The sequence below is a fragment of the Balaenoptera ricei genome, chromosome 10 (genome assembly GCF_028023285.1).
Source record: "Balaenoptera ricei isolate mBalRic1 chromosome 10, mBalRic1.hap2, whole genome shotgun sequence".
NCBI lineage: Eukaryota > Metazoa > Chordata > Mammalia > Artiodactyla > Balaenopteridae > Balaenoptera > Balaenoptera ricei.
Window position 1 is genome coordinate 65,666,022 of NC_082648.1, and position 26,428 is coordinate 65,692,449.

At 36.0% G+C, this 26,428-nt stretch overlaps 1 protein-coding gene across 5 annotated transcripts in view; it reads left to right on the forward strand.

The window, feature by feature from the left end:
- Positions 1-26,428, forward strand: part of NAV3 (neuron navigator 3) — a 584,734-nt gene that overhangs the window by 364,505 nt on the left and 193,801 nt on the right. For all 5 annotated transcript variants that reach the window (XM_059936568.1, XM_059936565.1, XM_059936566.1 and 2 more), the window contains exons 6-7: positions 19,509-19,577; positions 22,737-22,876. In XM_059936568.1, coding sequence (XP_059792551.1) covers positions 19,509-19,577; positions 22,737-22,876 — 209 coding nt within the window. The remainder of the gene's footprint in view (positions 1-19,508; positions 19,578-22,736; positions 22,877-26,428) is intronic.

Here is a 26,428-nt window from a genome sequence, read left to right on the forward strand (position 1 = left end):
AACTCTCCTCTTCTGGCTTCTCAGCTTCCTCTCCACTCTTGAGTGTGTGTGTGTGGGTGTGTGCGCATGTGAGCGAGCATGCGTGCCTGTGTGTGTCCTGTTCAAGGACTGAAGATCTCCTTGTTAAGCGCTCACCTCTAGAATCAGACTGCCTGCACTTGGATCCCAGTTCCACCACTTCCTAATTGTGTGACCTTGGGCAACTTACCTAACCTCTCTATGCTTCAGGTTCTCATCTGCTAAAAGGGTATAAAAAATGGCACCGATTTCATGAAGTCGTTTTGGGGGTTCAGTGGGTCAGTATCTACAAAACTCTTTGAACATACCTGTCAGATGTCACTCTTTTGCTCAAAGCCCTGCCACGGTGTCAAATAGACTAGGCTTGCTCCCCGCTTAGGAAATATGCTGTAGCTGATTCCTTTGCCTGGAATGCTCTTCCTCTGATAGCCATTTGGCTGAATCTCTCACCTCCTTCAAGTCAACCGCTCCAGTGTTGCCTTCTCACTGATGCTGACCTTAACTTCTCTTTTAACACTGCACGCTGCCCATCTGCACTCCACATCATGGTTGCTGTAGTTTTCCTTCTTTTCTGTAGCTCTAATCCCTCTCTAACCTACAACTTATTTATTATATTCATTGTTTATTATTGCCACTTCCTCCCCTCCAGAATGTAAGCACTGTGAGGACAGCAGTATTTTTACATTGTAACCACTTCTATATTTCAGGGGATTAGCCCAGAACCTTACACACAGTACGTCCTTAGTAATGATTTCTGAAATGAGTTAAGTAAGAGTGAATGAATCTTTCTTATAGCTGCTTCTAATTTTAGGTAGGGAAACTTTCTAACATTCACAGTTGCAATGGTACATCATTTAAAATGAGAATTGTGTGTATTACAAAACTGCTATAATAAAGATAAAATGTTCTTGATTCTTGGGTGGTCATGATATTGAACTACAGTTAGTTTCAGAATGATATGTAGTGGAACCATCAGCCCTTATCCAGATGTGTGGAACTATTTGCTTCCATCCTCGTTGATGCCTGACTATATACCTCTTTGGTCTTTTACCTATTTATTATAAATATTTTGTTCCCTTTGTTTTCTGGCTGTCATTCATTAATTCACTGCTGTCAGTGTTGCTTGCCTCTGTGGAGTACCATTCCTTTACCAATATGTGGTTTCTGTTTTGTGGGATAAGGAAGCAGATTACCAAGATCATTAGCATTTTGGTACCACAAAAAGTAATAGGTAACATGAGTGAAGTGTTTGGGCTATGAAATATCATTGATAGCTTAAAGGCTTGCATGTTTATAACTCCTGTCTTCTCTGTCATGTTTGGTTTAGACAACGAAAGAAGGTATCTGATCTAGTATTAAGAAATGATGCCTCTAATTTGCAGCTAGTACAGAGTTTAAAATTTTTAATTAAAGGCTGGTTAAAAAAATGAATGCCATAACTAATCTGACACAAACGTATTATCTTTAAAATGTCCAAATTACTAATTTGTTAATAAATAATATTAATACAAAAGTCCTTACCTTGTCAACATAAACTAATATTACAAGGGAGAAAATACTGTTGAAAGACCTACGTTCTGAATTAACCCTAAAATGGCATGGTTGGTGTAAGTTTAGTGTTGATATGTGAGGGTAGTCTTCTTCCTTGATCACTGATCTGTTTATCATTTGACTTGAATTATCCACTTGCAGTATGTGTATTAAAATAAAGCTGCGACTCATTCTAAATTTCCTCAGTCCTTCAGCAATCTCAAAAATTTGAACATATTTCATATAAAAATTAATTTTTCTCTATATCAGTGATCTTTGGAAGGACTTTACGTAAGTAAAGTTTAAACATTTTGCTATATTAAAGAATGTTAAGTATCCTGTTTGCATTTATTTAATATAAAATATAAAATCAATTTCTTTTATTTTTCTGGCTTTTCATTTTATTTTGAAAAGAGTATATTAAAGGCCCTTTGTCTAACCAACTGGAAAAAATATGAGAACTGTTTTAATATAAAGTACTAAAAATCTTATATAAGAGTTGCGATCATAGTTATTTTCTATAGGCATTAACCAGGAGATGGGGAAAATAGTACTTCTTATTCAAAAAACAAGGTAGACATGAATCCTATAATTTTCAAACTCAGAAAATGTATTTCCATCAGTAAATATGTCATAGACATTCAGGATATTTCTGCTAATCATATTTTTACATATGTGTGTTTTGACAGAATTCTCGTTGACATGAAAAGTAACAGAAAGTTCAATTTCACCAAAACCGTACACAGTGCCTGGCACGTGAGTCCAGCCAACACTGAGCAGAAATCATGTCATGAATGTCTAATTTTCCTGAGAATATCTAGTAAAGCATTATAGTGAAAGAAAATTATAAAATGAAAATTCATTTTTCTTATGTACTGGTCTGGTTATACATGAGATGTTAGGGTAATAGTATACATAAAAAATGTTTTCTAGGGCTTCCCTGGTGGCTCAGTGGTTGAGAATCTGCCTGCTAATGCAGGGGACACGGGTTCGAGCCCTGGTCTGGGAAGATCCCACATGCCGCGGAGCAACTGGCCCCGTGAGCCCCAGCTACTGAGCCTGCGCGTCTGGAGCCTGTGCTCCGCAACAAGAGAGGCCGCGACAGTGAGGGGCCCGCACACCGCGATGAAGAGTGGTCCCCGCTCGCCGCAACTAGAGAAAGCCCTCGCACAGAAACGAAGACCCAACACAGCCAAAAATAAATAAATAATTAATTTTTTAAAAAAAGTAACAAATGAAAAAAAATGTTTTCTATTTGCTAAAAGTTTAAAAAAGGGAGGTGATTTTCCTTAGAATACAGGCCTTTTAGCTTAATTTTTGTCTACATTATTAAATGATTTCCCATCCCACTATTAAATAGTTGGTGAATTGTACCAATCCCAAAACAGTGATTTTTGAATCACATGAACAAGTATTTTTATATTATAGAGAATTAAAACATGTAAAAAAGAAACAAAATGCATGTGAAAGTGTAGGTAAGAAATTACATAGATAGGTGATAGAGTGTTAAAGGCAGTGATAATAAGTCTTTCTCAACTAAAATAAGAGCTATTTTGGGAATTTGGGAGATTATGATCTCCACAGAAAATCATTTGCCCTTCTGCTTTTCATTTTGTAGGAGAAAGTCAAGAATGTGTCTACTTGCTGTTTAGATGAACTTGCTCCTTCCTATAGGACTCACAAGTCAAATTGCAAAAATCTCTGGGCACATGCTATTTGAGTGACTTGTCTATTCCCTTTGCAGCCCCTTCTCAAGGCTCCCATGACCCCTGCCACACACATTGCTTTTGGAACCTTCTTCTATGGAGGACATTTGCCTTCCTCTTTTCCAGGAAACATCATTTCCTTCTGGGAGATTCACTCTGAAACTGGGATGGTTTACAGCTTTTCAGCCTGGGGTTATAAATCTTGAGAAGTATATAAGGAAGTTTAATTTAAGATGACAGGAAGGCTCTGGTAATTTAAGCCCTCATGAACCTGGCTTCAATTAGTTGCTTAATTGACTCTGTGTTGTGGCCTATAATGTGCTCTTCATAAAAGACAGGGAATCAATTAAACTTTAAAGAAAATGAAACAAACAAAAACAACATTTATGAATCTCCTTTTAAATAACAGAATTTTTTATTCCTAGAGAGAAATAATTGAAGGGAAAGAAATTATTCTTTAATTGACTGATGGAGGAAACCAAGAGAGGGTGTAATACTAAGAGTATGTACACACACACATACACACACTGCTTATGTTCTGTGCTTCTATTCCATTATTTTAAAAGCTTGACAACCACTCATAGTTCTGTTGTTATGATGAAGCAGCATCTGTATAGTGTTGGTTATTTTAGAGTCAGGCAAACATGGGTTTCAATTCTGCCAACCAATTCCCAGTGATGTGGCATGAGGCAAGTGATTTTAACCTGCTCAAATACCAGTGTTCTTACCTCATATTAGAATGGTGGTAGCTTTCTCAAAAGGGTATTGAGAAGACCACCTGACATAATTTGTGTTTAAAGTTCCTCCTTACTTAGCACAGCCCTTAGCATGTAACAGGCACTCAAACCAGCCACTTTCATCTTTCCTCCTCCCGCTTCTAGGTCATATCACATATATAATGAAATATATTGACCCACATTAAAAAACCTCCAGTCACCCTCATCACTGTTCCTTCCTCTCTCACTTTCTCTGATCAGTTCTGTCCATTACACTTCTAACTTCTATTAAATACATAAATGTAATTCAAAGTAATAACATCCTTATGATTTAAAAATAACGGCCCAATGCTCAGACCTTCCCAAGCCTGGTCTAGCTGCAGAGAGGTAACCCCATTAATTATTTTAGGTATTTCCTTTAGTAATTACTCCCTTATAGCTAAATAAAATACTACTGCCACTAATTTTTATTCATTAATTTGATCATTATCTTTTGATGTACACACTCTCCCATCTCTCCCATCCCCCATTAATATATTCAACAAATGTTTATTCAGCACTTTGTGTGTTCCAGGCACTCTTCTAAGCATTGGAGATACAGTAGAGGACAAAAGAAATCTAAGAATCCTTGCCCTTTTGAAGCTTACATTTAGTGATAGACAAACAATTAAAAACTTAAGTATGTACTAGTAATTGGACAGCTGATGGTAGAGAGGCATAAATCAGAAAAGGAGAAATAAGATGTGTAGGAGCCATATTTCTGCACATTTCAACAGGCTTCTGGGAAAGTCCTCACTCAGATGATACTGAGCAAAGGGGGTCATAGAACCAGCAATTCCACTCCTGGGTATCTATCCAAAAAAACCCAAAACCACTTATTCAAAAAGATACATGCATCCCAGTGTTCATAGCAGCATTGTTTGTAATTGCCAAGATATGGAGGTAACCTAAGTGTCCATCAACAGATGAAAGGGTAAAGAAGATATTGTGTGTGTATATATGTGTATACACACACACACACACACACACACACACACACACACACACACACAGTGGAATATTACTCAGCCATAAAAAAGAATGAAATAATGCCATTTCCAACAACATGGATGGACTTGGAGGGTATTATGCTAAGTGAAGTAAGTCAGGCAGAGAAACACAAATACTGCATAATATCACTTATATGTGGAATCTAAAAAAACAAAACAGACTAGTGAATATTAAAAAAAAGAAACAGATCCACAAATGCAGAGAACAAACTAGTGGCTACCAGTGGGCAGAGTGAAGGGGGAAGGGGCAAGATAAGGGTAGGGGATTAAGAGGTACAAGCTACCATGTATAAAATAAATAAGCTACAAGGATATATTGTACAACACAGGGACTACAGCCAGTGTTTTATAATAACTATAATTGGAATATGACCTTTAAAAATTATGAATCACTGTGTTATACACTTGAAACTTATTGTGTATCAAAGACACACTTCAATTTATTTATTTATTTGTTTTAGAAAGCAATTCTAATTTATTGGTTATCTGTTTTAAATAAATATAGCAGTGTGTACATATCAATCCCAAACTCCCAATCAATCCCCCCCTCCCACCCTTCCCCCCTGGGGGAAGTTTGTTCTCCAAGTCTGTGAGTCTGTTTCTATTTTGTAAATAAGTTCATTTGTATCAATTTTTTTAGATTCTACATATAAGTGATATCATATGATATTTGTCTTTATCTGATTTACTTCACTTAGTATGATAATCTCCAGGTCCATTCGTGTTGCTGCACATGGCACTATTTTATTCTTTTTAATGGCTGAGCAATACACTTTGGTTTGAAAAAAAAGAATAGGCCATAGCTCCTTTAATGATGCTCTAGAGGGATATCAGTCCAGGTAAATTGAGAGACCCCTCTTTGCGGGCATTTTTTTTCTTTGATTATTCAGTTATTATAGTTAAAATCACTTCTTGTTTGTTTGGATGGTTAATTGGTTTGTTTGTGTCTGGCCATGGAGTGGTCATCAATAGTAATTGATATGGGTGTTCGATTACTCTCCCTCTTCTTATATCCCCTTCATCTTATCTGAAATTTCCTAGTCCAGCCTCCCTCAGTCTTACAGGCTGAATCCCCCCTCCATGCGTATAGTAGGATGAGGCTTCTGTGTTCATTTTTGATGGAGAACACATGGAGGCTATGTGTTCCACATCAAAAATACTTCATTTCTTTTCAGTTCTCCAAAAGCTGCTGAAGTCTCTTGGTCATTGATGGCCCCTTTTATCTATCATGTTATCCTTTGCTGTTGCGAACTTAAACCTTAATTATTGTTTATCAACATGTTAATGGCATCACATTCATCGACAGAACCATTCTTCATTCTGATAACTTTGTTTTTTTTTTTTTCTTTAACTAAATAAAAATCAATTAACTGAGCTTAATTTCTCCAGGTAGAAAATGAAAACATCACAGTTGTACTCTATCTTTCCAAGGGAATTGTGAGAATATAATATATTTTAAAGTATTAGACTCTCTCCTAATTTAGAGAATTTAAGACTTGTGCTCTCTGACATAAATGTCTCGATAAAAACAATGGTAAGCCAATGTTTCATAATTTTCTCTTATAATTACCAAATATATGATTCATGTATCATCACAGAGCCATTACTCAGAATAGCTAATTGGTGATTTATTTCTTTAATATTTTACTCCAGGACATTTTGATATCCTGTTTATATATTGCATGAACATTGTCTCCCAAACACTAGAAATTGTTTGGTTCTATTTGATCTTTACTATTTCTGGGGTACTGTCTTCTCAAATAGAGCACTGATAATGTAGAGTTGATTATTATATCTGCAATTTTATACCATATGAAATTATTATGTATTAATCTGTTTTCCACTAAAATCTGTCTTAAAGGTTCAACTTATTGTCTTACAATGGAGAAATGCACCTGTCACAAAAACTGTGTCAGTATAATTGTGTCAGTATGACCATTGAATATTTTCCTGTCATCAGGTCTACAGAGAAAGACAAATTGTAATCAGGGGATGACTGGGTGAGCATAGAATTGAATTTGGGGGACTTGCATGTTTCTGCAGCTGAGATAGTCTTGCCATTGGTTGAGTCCTTCTTCATTACAAAGCGCACTGTCAACATTTGCCTCTTTACACTCCATTTCCTGTGCTTCTGCTTCTGACCACCCTCATAGCCCCCACCCCTTTCTAAATGACTTCTCAGTCTCAAAAGATGTGTAAATAAAATCAGCTTTCTCTCCTCACAAGTGGGGGCAGACTCTAGACCAGAGTCCACCATCAGAGATGTTTTGAGACCCCAGTTACCCCTAAATGATATGAAACTGACTGTATTAATGATTACATTTGCTTTGCAGCAAATTGAGAGGAGCCCAATTATAAGGACTCTCTAAAATGGACTTTCTTATAGATCTTCAAACATTTATATAATTATTTTATAAGTATAATAATTAAGTTCATTTTCATGAACGTGGGTACTAGGAAATAGTTTAACATAGTTTGTGCTTCCTACAATACTTTTATTTATTTACTTATTTATTTATTTTATTTTTGGCTGCGTTGGGTCTTCATTGCTGTGCGCGGGCTTTCTCTAGTTGTGGCGAGCGGGGGCTACTCTTCGTTGTGGTGCGCGGGCTTCTCAATGCGGTGGCTTCTCTTGTTGCGGAGCACGGGCTCTAGGTGCCCAGGCTTCAGTAGTTGGGGCACACGAGCTCAGTAGTTGTGGCTCGTGGGCTCTAGAGCGCAGGCTCAGTAGTTGTGGTGCACGGGCTTAGTTGCTCACGGCATGTGGGATCTTCCCGGACCGGGGCTCGAACCCGTGTCCCCTTACTTTTAAAATCTTCAGAAGTATTAAATAATCCAGATTTTTTCACTCGTCAGGGTAGTCTTTGCCAAAGTTTGTTTACATTTTTAGCTTAAAAAAATAGTAATAACCTATATGGGAAAAGAATCAGAGAGAATGGATATATATATATGTATATCTAAATCACTTTGCTGTACACCTGAAACTCACACAACATTGAAGTCAACTATATCCCAATATAAAATAAAAGTTAACTTAAAAAAATAGTTTTGTGTAGCGGTATTCAGGGTCCAGTTTTTTTAAGGTGGTTGCATTAAAATGGGCTTTTAGAATGGAACACTGAATGCATTGCGATATAATTTTACTCCACACTGAAAGTTGTAAATGGAAAAGATCCATGCAGCAGCATAGTGTTTTGAGCTACATGTAAGTAAAAGCAGTGTGAAAATCTAATTTATGGTAACATTGTGAGAGAAATGTGAGCCTGGTTTCCTGAGTTCTTTATCTTGAAGTTCTCCATTCCTAAAAGAGCGTGAGACTTTGATGCAGTAATATCCTAGCCAGGCATCTCCCTCTTTAGTTACTGTTTTGAGATCCCACAAAAGCAGACCATGCAGGTGGCCTTATTAACTGTCAGTTGAAATTTAAGATAAGACAGAGGTTATAATAGATTTACATGCCATATTTCACTAATGGGATAAGTTATCACAGTAACCTGTCTCACGTGTAATCAGGATGATATTTCAGCCACCCAACTGCTAAAAAGAAACACATGTGGATGAAGGCTAAGCTTCTGACTCATTTATGGATTAGGCAATAACTGTTTTTAGTGAAGTCTCAGCAAAATTTATGTATAGAGACAACATATTTTTATCACATACTCTGATGTGAGTATAGTTGTTACAAAATGTCTTAAATATTTTTGAAGGAGCGTATATGATTTTAAGGTACAAAAGATATTTTGCAGAAGTGGCCGAACACTTTCCTCTTTTTTAGAGCTATTAGCTTGTCAGTTATCATTTTATAACATTGAACAAGGACCCTACAGAAGGGAAACTGTATATACTAAAGGAAGAATTTGGTTTAAAGAATTCTTTAAATATTCATTCTGAAGGTACGGTTTCATTTCTAGCAATCATAGGATATATAAGGAAATGTATTTCAATCTATCTCAGCCTTAAAAATATTAGTGAATGTGTTCTACTATCTTCAATGTTTGTTATTTTATATAAAATCCTTAGTTTAAGACTTTCTTCCAACGTACTTAATTATAATACATTTTGGGTAATTTATCCCTAATTTTCTCTCAAGCCATTTTTAGTAAATTTGAAAGGAAATGATTCCTGTCTTCTTCACGTGATACCATCTTACAAAAGAAAAGTATGATTGGGAGGTAAAAAACTTCCACCAAAATTTATGCCCAAGAAATTTCTTACCTCATATTGTGTAATTTCCTTCTTTGTATTCCTCCTTGGTTCCTTGGGAATAGTGTTGTTAGTAGAACAAATGTGATTTTATGATTAAGCATTTTTTCTCTTTCTTTGGGAATCAAGAGTACTAAAGGTGTGACTGTAGAGGGGTTGTGTATAGGGATTTCCACTCCTATTCGTGTGACTCCAAGGCTGAAGTTAAGTAGACTGAAGGGAGGAAAGATGGTTGATTCTAAAACAATTTTCTGTAAAATCTCTTAATATAGATGAGTTATAAAAACCTACATAATATGAAAGATTGCTCTGATAAACATAGTGTATTATCATATTTATAGTAAGTACATCCATTTTAAAAATTACTGTTTTGTGCTTATTTTTATGTTTTGATGAACCAGTCACTGTGTGTAGTCCGTGAATACCACATGGCTTAATGAAAAACAATATTGTTCTAGTGATCTTTCATATATTACCTTAGAGCACAGGGTTCTTTCTTATCGGTGGTTCGAAAGTTCAGATGTGACCTTTCAACAAATAAAGATTCAGCCCCCACTGTGTGCCAGGAATTATGCTAGATGTGTAGCTGAGATCTGGTGATGCTTTAACCTTTTATTTCGCCCATCATCTAACAGAGGACCTAGATGTTCAAACAGGTGGTTCAGTGAGGTGTGCTAGCTACTCCAACAGAGTACCAAAGCCCATACAAAGGCACTGATGAGGAAAATGCCATTTCACTTTCAGGAAACTGCCACCTTTCGGCCGAGCAGAAAGTGAAAGTGAAAATGTGTTCTGGGTATCTCTTGCTGTTTAAAATATATTGGCACAAAACAATAACGATTTTATTATACTCATGGATTTTATGAGCTTAGGAGTCAGACAGGGCACAGCAGGAATGGCTTGTCTCTACTCCACTATTTCTGGAACAGGGAAGGCTGGAATAGCTGGAGTGTCACAGACTGCCCCGAGGCAAAGCACCTGTGGTTGGAGAATCCACTTCCGAGGTGACTTCCTCACTCACGTGTCTGGAACAGCGACTACATGTGGCCTCACCGGCATGGCTGTCTCAGGGACATTGTACTGTGACCCAACTGTATTGTGACCCAATAGTTGAAGGACTGACAATTCCACCCAGCTTCAAAGGGAGGGTGGGTGGGACAGAGATCTCACCTTTTAATGACAGGGGCATCAAATAACTGATTATAGCTCTGGGTTTAAATTGCCACAGGGCATGATGAGAGGGAGGCTAGAAAGGTAGGCAGAGGCCAATTCATGGGGGCTGTGGATGCTCCAGTTCTTTCTTGAAGGTAAAGGAAGTTGCTTCAGGAATTTTCTTAGCAGAAGGAAAATGAGGCTGCTTATAACTTAGGAACATGACCTTGGTGACAGGGTGGAGAAAAATGTGCTTTGGGGAGAAATGTGAGAGGGTGCAGGTTTGTCATACATTATAGCTATAGAGGCAAGAGTTTGAACAATTTCATGTTAATAGGCGTGAGGGTGGGACTGAGGAAGATGGATTTGGGGACTGTTTGGAGGTAAGGGCCAAAGAAATCATCACGTTTCTAGTTTTGTTGACTCACTGGTGATGATGTATTTCAACAGGGAAAAAATAGTAATGCTGTGGTGGAAACAGATGAGCAGGAGATGCAGAGAAGGAAGTTCAGCTTTGGCCTTCATGAACTTGACATTTCAGTGGGACTTCTAGATGGTGATATCTAATATGAGACTCTGGAGCCCAGAAGAGTGGTCACGGCCAGATATATGGACCTGGGAACATCGGCTTAGCAATGTTTTGTTGATTGAAACTATAGAAATGGAAGAGATTACTCAGGAAGAGAGTATAAAGCTAGGGAAGAAAAGGAGGGCTCGGAACAAAACTCTGGAGACTACAAACATTTATGGGTCAAGTGAGCAAACAAGAGAATTCCTTTTGTTGTTCTGCAATATATTCAGAATTATGGAGGCCTGTTTGCTACCTTCTTAAAGGCAAATTATTTTTGTTGTTGTTATCGAGGACTGCCTCAATTTCTGACACATTTTACCCCTGTCTTTCAAATTAGTTGTGACATTTAGAGTGCAAATCTAACACAAAACTGTGGTTGAAATATTAAAACAAATATACTCTAGCATTAAGCATATCAAAATTATATTTTCATCTAATGACTGTATCACAGAACAGAACATTTATGAAATTCTGTATTTGAGATACTTTGGGGATTATGTACAGTGTTGAGAATTGTAGGTTCTGGAAGGCTCATCCTGTGCGTGTTGTTTTGGGAATGGTGGCTCTTGGATGTCCTATTGGGGCAATTTTCTGATGATTCTTTGTAAGATTAGTACCTATAGGGCTTGATATTGTTGAGTTTAGAAAACAAGAAGAGTGAGTAGTATCCAGAGAGGTTTGAGGGAGAATAAGACAATTGTATTTGCTTGCACGAAATCGGGTCTCAAAGTAATTATAAACCAGGAGACTGAGAGCCAGAGTTAAAAGCTCAGGCACTGTCCTGAGATGTCCGGGCTTGTGGGTCTTAGAGTAAGAATGTAGTAGCATCAAAAGTGATAGGTGGGACCAAAGAATGTGGTGTTGAGAAGACAACCAAGCACAGGAGGGCAGGGTAGTTGTAGGAACATAGGAAGTTATGTTGTAATGAAGTCACCAGACTATTTATAGAGCCTCACATGGGGGCTTAGTGAACCCAGGGACTCCCAAGCGTACATCTGAATCCCACTGAATTTTCTTTTTAACTGTTCCAGCACTTATTTCTACCAGACACCCTTCTAAGTGATCTACAATTTAATCCTTGTAAAAACCTTGAGATAGATAATATTGTCATCCTTATTTAACCCCTGAGGACACAGGCACAGAGAACAGTTGAGCTGGGATTCAGGTAGAGTATTCAGGCTTTAGGGTCTGTGCTATTAACCAATATGTTAGATCTTTACTACTGGCATTTCAACTTAATAATTCACAGAAAATAGATATTTGAATGTACCACTTTCTGCACACTTGCCTAATATTGTTGTGTTTCTCCGTCCAAGGTTGAAGTCAGTTCAGTTTCCATTAAATACCAAATTGTATTTTTTAGGAAGGGTTTTGAGTTGGAATACATGGTCTTAAGGGTTATACTTCTCAGAGTGAAACAGTCATCCCTGCATTCTTAAACATAATTTTCCCAAATTAAATCATTCTAGCACATTGCTGATACATGCCGGTGGTCAATAAAAACCTTTTATGAGCTTTTTTTTTTTTTTTTTTATAGCTACTTTTATTTTTATTTATTTATTTATTTTTGGCTGTGCTGGGTCTTCGGTTCGTGCGAGGGCTTTCTCTAGTTGCGGCAAGCGGGGGCCACTCTTCATCGCGGTGCGCGGGCCTCTCACTATCGCGGCCCCTCCCGTTGCGGGGCACAGGCTCCAGATGCGCAGGCTCAGCAGTTGTGGCCCACGGGCCCAGCCGCTCCGTGGCATGTGGGATCTTCCCAGACCAGGGCTCGAACCCGTGTCCCCTGCACTAGCAGGCAGATTCTCAACCACTGCGCCACCAGGGAAGCCCCAGTAAAAACCTTTTAAATGATTTATTAATTGGTGGATAATGTCAATCAATATATGCTTATTAGAATAAGTGGAACACAAAACTAAATCAAATTTCTCAATATCTATGTCTGTCTGCCACTTTAAATACCTTAGGGGTGTGAAGTCAATTTCTTATTTATTAATTTATTCAATATCCAAAACTATTATGTGCTTTATAAAAGAGCTATTATAATAAGACCATAAAGTAATCTTTATCTCTGCTGTGAAAATGGATTTATTCACCTGTGAATATCCATCTTCCTAGTATTTCCTGTTACTTTATTCACCCTTTGACTAATGACATAACTTAAAAGTGGAGTCTTGATTTTTTTTTTCCCTTTTTACACGCTATCAGGGATGTTAAATCTCTTTTTCCTGCCCTCTGCTCCCATGTAACTGTACTGTGCAACCCAAGCCAGAGGCCCCAGAGCCATCTTAGATTTTTCCCTTCAAGTCCTATGTCCGTGATTATAACTTCTCTCATTAATCATTTACTCTTATTTCCTGTGCCTCTGCCTCCATTGAGGCCCTCATCAAATCTTTCCTGAATTGTAGCAGTGATTTCCTATGTGGTCTCCTGGTTCCAGGCTTGCTAAATATCCCAACCTCTTTCGTCCCCCCAGTTTCTTCTTTACATATCAAAGAAAAGGACCTCACTAATCTGGGAATTTATTATTTACTCTGCAATTTAAACCTTTTGGTATTCTCTGCTGTGGTCATGACAAAGGCTCAATTTCTTAGGAAGTTACTGTGGCTCTCCAACTTTTTACTTGGGCAATTAGTAGTTGTTAAAAGAATATTTTAACTATCATAGGAATTAAAAACCAGTTAAGGCAATTCAAATATTAACTGCCTCAACTGAGTTTTTTTTTTTTTTGAAAGAACCTTGATCGTAGCCAATGGAGGTAAAGAATGATAGACGTGTGAGGCTCAGATATTACGTTTTGGTGACTTTTAATGACGCACATGTCTTTATATCTGGGTCCAATTTGATTTTTGAAGATGAAAGCTAAGGAATAAGATTATATAATTTTTACTTCTGCATGGAAGTCCACTCTTAGAATAACTACAATAGAAATAGAACCTTCCACGAAAATCTTGCACTGAGCCACTCAAAATCTTCTTAACAATATTTGATGAGAGCATAAGGAAGAGATCGAGTAAGTTTTTACTCTCATTCTAAGTGTTCTAATTAATAAGGGTTGCTGGAATCCTAGCCAAGGATTTTGAGGCTACCACAGGACTCAGCAGAAAAAAAGTTCTGTGATTGATTAATTAGTCATGTGTGCAATGAACATGGGAGTGGCAAGTTATAAATAGTATGCCATAATTTTCTAGCTCTTACTAAAATGTGGCTTAAACATTTAAAAGATAGTGTTTACTTGGAAGATTTTTGAGAATTGCTTGGACACTAAAAACATCAGACCATTTAAAATTTGTTTTACTGTTTATTTCCGATTTCTACATAAAGTCATCTGTGGAATGAAATTATTTAAAATTCCCTATCTAAATGCTGAAGAGTATCTATTGAAAGTAGATTTATTTGACACTGGAAGAGATGATACTCTGAAGGCAATATAAAGTTATTATCATAATGTCTTGGAGATACAAATCCAAAGGGCAATGAATTAATAGCAAAAGAAGCATTAAAGTATCACAAGTTGTGCTTTGCAAGAAAATGATATGATATACTAGAACCTAGCACAGCTTATAGAATCCAACAGAAGAAAGTTTAAATTTCAGTACTATTATTTATAAGATGTATAACTTGTACAAGTTACTTAATGTTTAAATGCGGTTTCATATTTTTCAGTCAGGAATAGAGGATCACCTTTGCAGGACTATTGTGAGGAATAAATGAGCAAATAAATGTAAACTGTCACTTGATAAGGACACAATGAAGACAAGTGTCTTCCTTTAATATACTTCTGATAATTCCATTCTTAAAACAATTTCCCTTGGTTAAAAGATGGTGATATAACATACCATTTTTTGATAATACTACCCAGTAAATAGCAATCAATAGTTAATTACTGAACACGTACCAACCCATGATAGGAACTGAGAATGAAGAAATGAACATACCGTAATTACTGTCCTGGTGAACAATGTAATCTGTTCAGGAGATAAGCATTTACCCTGATAAATTTCCGTGTTAACCTAATCCTTAGAGATGAATAAAGACCTGGGGACTAATGGAAGACAAAACTAACTCTACAGGACTTGAGAAATGCCTCAAGAAGGAGGTGACACTTGAGCAGGATCTTAAAGCAGAAGTAAGATTTCATAATGTGGGGAAGAGAAGCCATGGTGTTTCAGATGAAGGAAACCTCATGAGAAAAGCCATGGAGCCGGGGGAGAAGAGGCCTCAGGCCAGAAGCAGAGGTGTGATGACAGTGGAGAACATGGGATGGAAGATGTGTAGAGGAGATGAAGCTGTAAGAGAGTCTGAGGAGACACACGGAAACACTCAGTAAACCAGATCACAGAGCTTGGACTATATCCTACAGACAATGGGGAGTCAACAGCAATTTCAAAGAAAGAGATTGACATCTGTTCTCTCTTGGGAAAGAAAGTTCTGTTAGTTCTATTGACTGTGAGAAGAATGATTGGATTTGGTTGGCAATAAAAAAGGGATAATAACAAAGGGACTAGTGGAGGGGCATTATTAGAGTCCATGAGAGAAATGACACAGAGGTAAAAATGGAGTGGGTCATGTCAAGGAAGACAACTCTTCTTTGTTCAATGGAAAAAAAAAAGTTGGTGACACTAAATTTAAATAACAAAGTCAAAGAGAGAGAGATGATTTGAAAGAATAATGTGTTAAGGTTTGAACATTTTGGGTATATCTGGGAGAAATATAGCTGATAGATCCAGGTAGAATATATAGGAGATAATGAGATACTTAGAAAAGAGGCTCTGAGTTTAGAATTGAGATTGGAGTATAAAATACAGATTTGATATAAAAAGAATGGAGGGATATACTAGCTGATACCTAGGATTATGGCTTTGAAAATATTCATGGGCATAGTACAAAATTTAGAAGGGGTGATGGTGAGTGGACCTGTGTCTTGGAAGGAGGAGGAGTAGCTCAAGAGACAGCGGTCGTGTTAAGAAAGCTAAGTGAGTTGAGGATTTCTAGAGGAAGGAGGGTGTCAGCACTGTCTAAAGCAGCCGCAGCAGAACAGAAAATGAGGCATGGCTTGAGATGTTTAGGTTATGCTCTTTGACTTTGGAAACAAGTGTTTTTCTTCCAAGCTTGGACATCTGTGGATGTTCTGTAGAGCACAGCTTTTATTATGCATAGGAATCCTGTTAAAATGCAGATTCTGATTCAGTAGATTTGGGATGAGACCTAATATTCAGTATTTCTAACAAGGCCCAGGTGATGCCATTTTGTTCGTCTGTGGACAATACCATGAGTAGTGAGGCTCTGGTGGTTAATAAAAATAGGTGATTGCAATTCAGGATCGGTTTACTTTGAGAAGCTTTCTTTCCTTATAATAAATGGATATTACTGTTCTACATGGGGATTTGCACTGAAGCTGTATTGGATAGTTCTGGCAGTTTGGATCCTTCTGTGTATTGAACACCAGATGAGTTTCATCCTTTTTTTTAATTGACTGTCTCTAATCTCCTCCTCTTCCCTTCCATGTTAGGGGAAATAAAAAGCTTTCCCTTGATATTCTACTTTACAGGATAGATGAGAAGATACTTCCTTTAGTAGAACCCACAGTGTGTCTCAAAATATTTATTTTTTGTGCTTTTGTTTCTGATACTTTTTGCCACCCATTAACTAGAAGGACTTTCATTTGACAACATTTCAGGAAAAAAATACATAATCTTCTAACCAGATGTCTGCAAATCCTTAGTTTAGTGGTGTTCTGACTCTATTTATCTACCCCCACTTGCCTCAGAGCTGTGTCTACATGTCCCTTGTGTCTATTTCACTAATAAACTGCTTTGGCTGTACCTATTCACCTGCTTTGTTACTAGCCCATTTGTAAATCTGAAATTAGGGACATGGTATCACAAGCACTGTGGGGGAAAAAATTCGTTTCTGCTGCATAGAGAGCCAGGGCCAGGTATAAAAGGAAGGAAGGAAGGAAGGAAGGGAGGAAGGGAGGGAGGGAGGAAGAAAAGAAAGAAAAAGAAAGAAAGAAAGAAAGAAAGAAAGGGAGCTAGAGGCATTGTGAGACGCGTTGGGGCTTGAGTTAGGTGGTAAACATGAAAATTGAAGGAGAACATAGATAAATTTGTAGAGGTTGAATCAGCATGGCAGGGTATTGATTGCACATCTACAATAACTAAAAAGAAGGAAAAAGGGAAGAGTTGACTATTGAGGTTTCAAGCCCAAAGACCTAAAGAAAATGGTGATCCTGTGTACAGAAATCATGAAATGAAAGGAAGGATCTGATTAGAACTTGGGGGATTAAAAAAAGGAAAATGGTGAGTTTGATGTGGTAATTGATTTTGAAGGTCATGGAAATGGATGTCTTTTATTCAGTTGATATTGATGTCCGGGAGTATGATGCAGATATTAACTCTAGTTTCTAGTAGATTTCATCTGAAATCTTAGGTAAGAATCAAATGAAAGAATGCATACAAGTGTTTGAGGAAAGATGACATATGAAAAAGCATGCTTTTAAGAGATGGGTAATGGAAGAAGTCCTGGTGAAAGAAAGAGAAAATGGACAAGAATGATGGTGGGCAGATCAAGTGAGTTTATTCGTGTGACAGTCTATGAAAGAGAGAAATTTAAAAAGGCAGAGGGAAAAATATGGTCAAATATAAAAATATTAGAATATGGTAAGAGTTGAATCAAACTCTTCTTCAAATAACAGTTTCACATTTATAAGGATAGTATAGAGCAGAAGCCCAGTTTCAAAGAATTAAAGTAGGATGGCTTGGTGCAAAAATATAGGCAACTAGTAGAGTATTCTCATAATAATCAGAAAACACAAGTGGGCAATAAAATCAGATTGATTTTGGCCAAGTCGATTAACCTCTAGATTTTGTTGTTGGTTTTCCACTTCTATACTAGAAATTATGATACATCTTTAAAATCATGGAGGAAAAAAATCAATGAGGTGGCTTCAGTTCCCTGAGGGAAAGTACATTGTTTTATTGGCATCTCTCCTGCTAATATTTGTATTCAATTTGGAGGGTACAGGATAGAAGACATCATGGTGAACCTGTAGGTAGTTCTCTTATTCTTGGGTTGACAAAGTAGACTGATATGTTCACAGAAGATTCTTTTTTTTCACTTTGGGTACTTTTAATTTTTGAATTAATATTTCATTGGAGTGCTTTCGTTTTTACTTTTAAATTGTCCTCTGATATTATTGTTGCTGAGGTAGTTTGGCCGGTTGTAGCCAGTTGTCTCAGTGTCCAGTACAGTTAGAATACAGAATGCACTCTCTGCGAATAAGAATATATCACATATCCACTTGAAAAACAAGTGCTCTGAAAAGCTGTCTAGATATGAGGAATTCTTTATTCCTCTCTAGCCAGGCAGTTCGAAGGCCTGCATACTCCCACCACAGACTGGCTGCACGGAGTAAGAGTTTACTTAGGAAACATGTCACCATCTTAAGGGATCCTTCCCTTGGTTAAATACCCTCTACTTAGCAGCAAAGCAACTGGATTAACAGCAGGGCTCCACATGACCCTTCCACCCTGATTCCAACAGCCCCACGTTGTTCCTGTTTCCTTGGAGGCCTTGGAAACTCTGCGTGTACAACAAACGTGTTCATGCAGAGTCATCACAATTCACCAGCAGAGCGATTCTCCACTCACACGTCAACCCATGACCATCACAGCACGTGTGAACATGTTTAGGCCCACTGAGTCTTACTATATCCTTCAGGACACTAATTTCAGAACCATTAGGTAATTCAGAAATCAGTTCAAATTAAAGCACAAATGTTCATTTTGCTTATAAAGTATCCACTGCTCTTCAAAACTTGGTTTCCATAATGCTTTTTGGTGTGTTTTCAACCAAAGATTGTGATTTAAAAAATCATTAAGAATTGTAATTCAAGAATGCCCAGAAATTGTCATCAGCAGTTGTTCAGTCCGTTTTTGAAGAATTTGACTCCATTTTAATCTCAATTTTTTGCATAGATCTTTCTCTAGAAAAACATCTTGTATTAATCACGTCCATAAAATGTTCTATCCAGGACTAGAGATCAACAATAACTTACTACACAGAAACCAGATATTTTAATCTTTTGTCTTTCAAAATAGTATTTAGGTTAAAACAACAAACTAGAAGGGTTTATAGAAGAAAATAATGACTCTCATTTCATACTCTTTTTTCCATTTGAATCTTTTTGAGAAAGAGATCTTGCTATGGTGTTAAGTCAAGCTTTAGCTTTCCTGAAGTTTTCACTGTCATTTACAAAGGTTGAATTTTTTCTAAGATGGAATAATATTACTTTAAAAATATTAATATTGTCACACAACCATTTTTTAAAATTCGTTGATGACACACTTAAGGGGTCCACAGCATTATTTATTTCATAATATGTTCATAGTCAAAGGTCATGGTATATGTGTTGCATTATCATAATTTTCTAATTTGTTCTTTATACATGTTTATACATGTTCTAATTGCATTTCATTAACTCATAGTTTTCTTGTAAGTTTGTACTTTCTTTCCATGTTCAAAGAATCTCTTTAATTCAATTTCTCTGTTTCTCCTCATACAGTCTGGCAGCCAGATATGCAACTCAGTCTAATCACAGTGGAATTGCAACCAGTCAAAAAAAGCCTACTAGGTCAGTTAATATCTCTAATTTATTGCTTGTTAGTGATAATAAAGTAAATGCCCAGGGATATTTTGTCCTACCATTCTAAATTTTTTCAAAAACTGACATACTTCTGGATGTAAAGGTTAGAGTACCGAATTCTTCCAAGTAGATTTCCATACGCCCTCTTGGGCGTGAACATGTTTGTGTTAGATGATGAAATGGGTCTTGGGTTCTTCTAATTCAGTTTTGTTATACATAGTGCTATGACTGGGCTGAGGTCTAGGTTCTAGGCTTAGAGAAAGTCAAGGAAAAAAATTACTTTGAAGACCCCATTCTTTCCAGGCCACAAATCTGGAAGGAAAACAAGATTGTAATTGCTTTTTGAAATGGGTATGCATTAACTATTGCACATTTTGAAGCAGAAGTGAGAAACATTGGCAGATTTTTGTGGGAAAGTTAGCACCAGGTCAGCCTGAACCATTCTTTTATCTTTAATCATTTAAATTTTTGCTTCTTTATGACATATGTATTTTAAAGGCAATCTGTTATAATAAATGACAGTGCATTATATACTGTTTGGAAAATACTGGTATAGAAAAATGTGTGGAAAGTGATTTTTTTAAATGTTAAGTTACTGGAGGCATGATGGTACAGCTAAGTGAAGCCACAGCAAATGTGTTTTGCCCCCCTGATTATTATGTGGTTATATGTGCCATCTCACTTACTGGGGAAGTATCTCAGTGGTGGTTTACTAGTCACTACTCTAATAATGAATCATATTATGCAGTGTTTGACCACAAGAACTACTTATGATGCCTTGACTTGAGGTTATGTGCTTTCCCCCTTGCCTTGGTTTCCTAAGTTATGTTCATTTCCATAGTAATTAAACTGATTCTGGAAAGGCAAATTAAAAGGGTATTTCATTAAAAATCAAAAGAAATGATATAAACTAGGATGCGCAAAGAACAGTGACCTGCCATGTTCAATAAGCATTTTTTATTACTACTTCTAAGACTTAATGAATATAAAATATATTTTAAGTACTTCTTTGATTTAATAGAACATCTCTTTTTTTGGCTTCATTCTCATTTCTCTTTTTATTACTTTGATGAATGATCTGGAGCTCTGGCTGACTGTCAAATTAGGGTAATGAGACGAGCAAATGGATTTTTTAATTTGCTTTAATTTGTTCTTCTGAGAACTAAAGATCACTTGGCTTCATGGGTCACAGTCAAGATCAAAATGCATTTTAATTGCTTTCTAGAAACAGGTCAAGTTTCATTGCAAGTAGGGCAAATTTTGTGACAAAATTTGTTTATAAATGTGAGTTTGGAATGAACTTTCTAAGCCTATGGCTGTGTCTACAGTACTAGTTCTCAGGTTTATTATGATGGGACATTTGGCCAAATTAATTAGTTGAGTTCCTTCTACATAGTGCAGTCACTGGTACTCAAAATTGCTGGTGTCTGTGGTTATTGTGCTAGACTTACAAACCCTGTAGATCCATTTGAGTAAAAGTTAAATGCTGGAGTCATTTGGAAAAGATTCCAATCTTGTGCATGACACAACCTCTAATTAGCAAAATAGCTGAAGGAACTATTTATTAGCCATATGTATTTAAACTCCAAAATACAGTCAACATTTTGAAACTATTAACTATTCCAAGATATCAACATTTCTGGTCTTAAGCTGGCGTGTGTGTTTTCCTGATGTTCATTCCATTTCGCAATACCTGTTACTATTATAAAATATTTATAGTATACATTTAAGAGTTTGATTTCCTGATAATCTATGGAAATAATGTGTCAAGTAGTATAATAAGGTGAGTTAAAATGTGAATATTGTAGCAACTGATTGTGAAATTGTGATATATCGGGTACCAATATAATAGATGTAAACATTCTTTTATTTTAAATATTTTGTATAACAAGAAAAAATTAATTGCTACATTTATAAGTTATGGATTGTTTTTGTTATTTTTCTTTTAAAATAGAACTTATTAGAGCAGTACACTGTGACATTCACATGGTGGCAGCAAATGCTAGCAAAGATGCTGGCGACCCTTAATATCATGTTTTTAAATGTCTTAAGAGTCCAATATTAATTCTTAATTTCTAGTTTTTCATTTATGCAGATTGAGTTTATTATACATATACAATATACATTAGTATTAGTATAAAATAAAATATAGTAATTGCATATTTTACGCACAGTTCTTGAAATAATTGATACCTGAAATTTTAATATGGAAACTGTTTAAATAGTGAAATAAATAATCCAAACTGATGTTTAATTATAGTTTAAATAAAATAACTGCAGATAATTACCTCCCGTCAAACTTCCCCTAATTCTAATACAGTCTACCTACATTTCCTCATGTCTTGTCCTTCATACACAGCGAGCAGCTAAAGCTACTATCACTGTAGGTGTATTTTAAATTGTCATTCTACTAGCGTAGATTTTCTTCTTCTGAGACCTGCATCCTTGCCGCATGGCCTGTGTGATCAGTTGGCCACACTTGTGAGACAACCAGCTAGAGTCTAGGTGCTTACTTTTGGCAAGAGAGTGAAAGTTTTTATGTGAGACAGATCAGTCAAATATGAACAAACTCATGACCTTGGTCTCCACACCGTGTTTTCGAGTAATTAACTAGCTTAGATACTCAGTAAGCATTTGCTATTTGCAATTTGTATGTAACTTTATTCTTCTTATTATTAATGTACAAGTTCATTTAAGATACAGCCACCTAAGATAAAAACAAATGCCCCGTATATTGAAAAGAACAACTTAACAACAACTGCAGGCAGCTGGTTAATACCCTGAGAATATAATAGATTCTAGTTAAGTAGTATTATTTCCCTTGCTTTTCATGTAGTTGTTACAGTACCTTTAAATCAAAGTTTTATTCATCAGGTGCGTATAGGTATGACTTTTTTAGTTAAAATTACTTTATTTCTAATCGTCCTGCATTATTAATATACTTCGGAGGCAAATTATATCATATGAACCAAGATTTTTCTGAAGATTTTCAAACCTTGTGTTTAGCTATTTGTCACTTAAACCAACATTTTCTGCTGAACGTCGTAAGTTATGATTTTCCCATTAACCCTTCCCTGCTCAGAACCTCCTGTTCCCTATCTTTTTGTAATGTGCAATAATGATGTAATTTTTCTTGTACTATTTCAGGCTTCCAGGTCCCTCTAGGGTGCCAGCTGCAGGCAGCAGCAGCAAGGTCCAGGGAGCCTCCAATTTAAATAGGAGAAGTCAGAGCTTTAACAGCATTGATAAAAACAAGCCTCCAAATTATGCAAATGGCAGTGAAAAAGGTAAGAGTTCGCCCGTTACATCATTAAGGCACAAGTGTAACATATGAGCCTCATAAATTACATGTTAAATCTAGTATTTAAGCAGTGTTTGGAATGGAAATGTTATCAGTGGACTTTCTTATATTGTCTAAGTGCCTCCTCCTGAATTCCAGCTTTCTTCAGGACCTTTCCTATCTGAAGAACACTTTAAGGAAATATAGTCATTTATATTAAAGTGGTTAGTGATTATCCCCAAGTATAAAATCTGTTTCTCAATAAAAGTTCCTCCTGGATGCATGTAAATAGCATTTTCTTTTGTTTTCTCATGTTCTATGAACACTTATCTTGAAGTCATAAACCTATATGAAATGTTTTCAAATCCTTGGTTTTAGTTAACATTAAGTGCCATACGTGTTTGAGGAAGTTAAGGTTGGAGCATCAAAATTTAAGACATAATTATGAAGGGTATTTAGTCTTTGAAAGCAGCAGGACAGATAAATATTATGACCTTAGTTTTTCCTATAAGAGACAAATTATTCATGTTTGTTTTATTTTCTTGAACGAGTGTATGATAGAAATATCCAATCACACATTGATCAGGAAGAAAAGACACAGTGGAAGTGTGTGTTAAAGGCAGATTATATATTAACTACTGTATGATACACAGTTCTCTCTAATGTGCACAGTGCGTATTTAAAGAGGTGCTGGCTTGATGCATATCCCTGTGGAATCTGCATCCAAATGGGAGGATGTGTAATTTACATCTAAACCATGAGAAAATCAAGAACCTCTGCTGCTGGGAGCAGTGTGACCCTGTGAGGGACTAGGGCACGTTGTGGGATTGTGAGGTAGTATTTTCTAATCAGTAAAACTTTAACTTCTCTGTGTAGTATTTAACTCTCCATGCAACAAGACATGAAATTCAAAAGTGACAAATACACTTAGTAGAACAGCTGGCAAATTTGGTTTGACTAATTGAACCAGGTAGAAACTTTTTGGCTCAGATTAGATCATTTCCAATTGTTTCATATGGATGATCTGATTAGACTTCTCTTACTCAGACATGAATTGACAGGGGTGATCTATGAATTATACACTTCCGTGAAAATTTCCTACCCATTAAAACAAAATTGGACAGACCGTAAATCCCTGTAAGCAAAGCAGTGTATCTTGATCCCTGTAACATCCCCAGTTCTTGAGTTGAATGGAAAAAAGAAGAAAATAGTATGTGTTTGGAAGTTAGGATTTTGTCTTTAAAATAAAGAATAAAACCTTTGATTTGAGGGCCTAAGAAATGTTACTGAAGACTTACACTTCTCCTGGAGAGAAAGGGGACAAGAATTTCTTATCAGAAAAACACCTCCCTCATTTTGTGACTTTCCTAGAAAGCATCATACACAGACCTATATGTGCTATGAAATTCTAAGGGAAAATAAACATGTTTAGACATTAAGATATGCTGAGTGGACTGCTCAAGTGTCTGATTTTAGCTACATGATACTACACTTGTATAAGAGTTTTGCAAAAAACGACTAATAACATTGGCAAAGAAACCTAGAAATGCTTTAGATGACCCAACGCTTTGATATCATAACGTATTTTTTGATCATGTGAAATACTTTTTGTATTTCTGGTGTCTAAAAGTAAAAATCCAGAGGTAGCCAAGTATTCATATCTTTCCATAGCCATTCAGCCTCTCTTATGTATGTCTAGGAAGTAGTGCAAAATTAGAAAGTAGCAATATTTATAATAACCACAAGGTGGAGACAGATAACATACATTACAAGGTTTTTGACCATAAGCAGATTTCCTTAGGTCAGTATCAAGAGCAAGAGTTTTCATGGTGAATTAGCCATTACTTTTAATTCCAACAAAGTAAAATTCCAAAACATTTAAAGTGTATGATCTCACATTCACAAATATTTATAATATTATATATCAAATGTTGGCATTAAATGTCTGTAAACTGTCAATAATAATTAAAGCATAAATTGTATTATATAATACAGCCTTCTGGAATTTGTTTTACACGCTATATGGCATTTTCTATTAATGTGGAGTTACAACTTCATATCAGTATATGCAATATCATCTCTAAATTAATCATTGTGTCATGCTATTTTATATTTCCAAAATATTAGCTTAAATTATAGAGCAAACAAAACAAATATAAACATCACATATGAAACAGTTTATAATTTATTCTTTAGACTATTCGAATGGTACATCTTTTTGGATAAGAATGTTTTATTTAACCTTTGACATGGAGATTTTTCATGTTAGCATAGCATATAAAAATATAAGATTCCATCTGATGACAGGTTGATCTCTGTGACAATATAGTTCATACATATCCTAGGCATGGCCAAATAAGGTGAAAATTAAAGAAGAATTTTCAAAGGTTACAATATTATAATGACAGAATTCAGAAATTACTAACTTGAGTATTCTAATTGCCATTCCTTTTTAGTTATTAGAAAGTATAACAGTTAAATTTAATAAATTAAGATATTTTTACTCAAAAGAAATAATCACACTATCTGTAATGTGCTCCCTGAATGCTTCTAAGTGAATATGTACTGTCTACTTTCTTTAAGAAGTCTTAAACGATGAGTTATATGAATCAATTGGGGAATCTCTAGAATTTGTAATAGATAGTATAGGTTTATTCACAATTAAAACAATTTCACTTCCTTATTAAAAAACATACTGTTGAAAGCACAGTAGCTTCTCACATGTATGGGATGGTAAAAATAGCTTATTTACGAATTGTGTGACTTATCTAATAAAGGGAAATCAGTAGAGAATCACAAACTGCATTTCAAAAGATACATCTAATACCATTTTAATAATAATACAATCCAAAAAATAGTGTGCTCATTTCACCAAATGGATTAAAATATCGGTGAACACGGCCATAGATGATCACTTGCAGAGAAGGCTGAAATAGAAATGTTAAAATAGAAAGCAATGCCACCCCACCATTCTGTTGAAATGGAATGTAGGAACAAATTTCTCAGAACAAATGGTGGAATGAAGATAGTATATTGTTTGTAGAAAAGCATTTCTTTGGGGAGTCCAAGTTTCTTCCCTTGGTGACCTGACATGCAGAGACTGACAATGAATAATATGTTCTGACACTAGCATTTATCAATTTGCCCATGCACCCTATGAGATTACTCTAGACAGATGTATGCTTTAAAGAAAAATCAAATATCTTTTCAGTGGAAATCAGGGATGTTGTGAAAAAAAAAAAAAATGCCCTGGTTCATTTGGGCACACATTTTATATGCCTGAAGCAAATTATCTTAAGAAATAATTCTTGTTTTATAAAATCGACGTGATAAATATGAAAAAGGCTTAACAGTTTAGTATTATTAGGAATGTAAATGTCCCTAGCTCTATTTGGAATTCACTTTCTGAATTATCATCTGTAAATACTTATTACTTGACAGAGTTCCGTAGTAGAGAGATGTTTTTCTATGTTGCTAAGAAACATGCCACAGTACCAGAGGGCATGCTCCCATCTCTTTATTGTTTCTCCCATGTGATTCTTACATGGTACCTGTACAT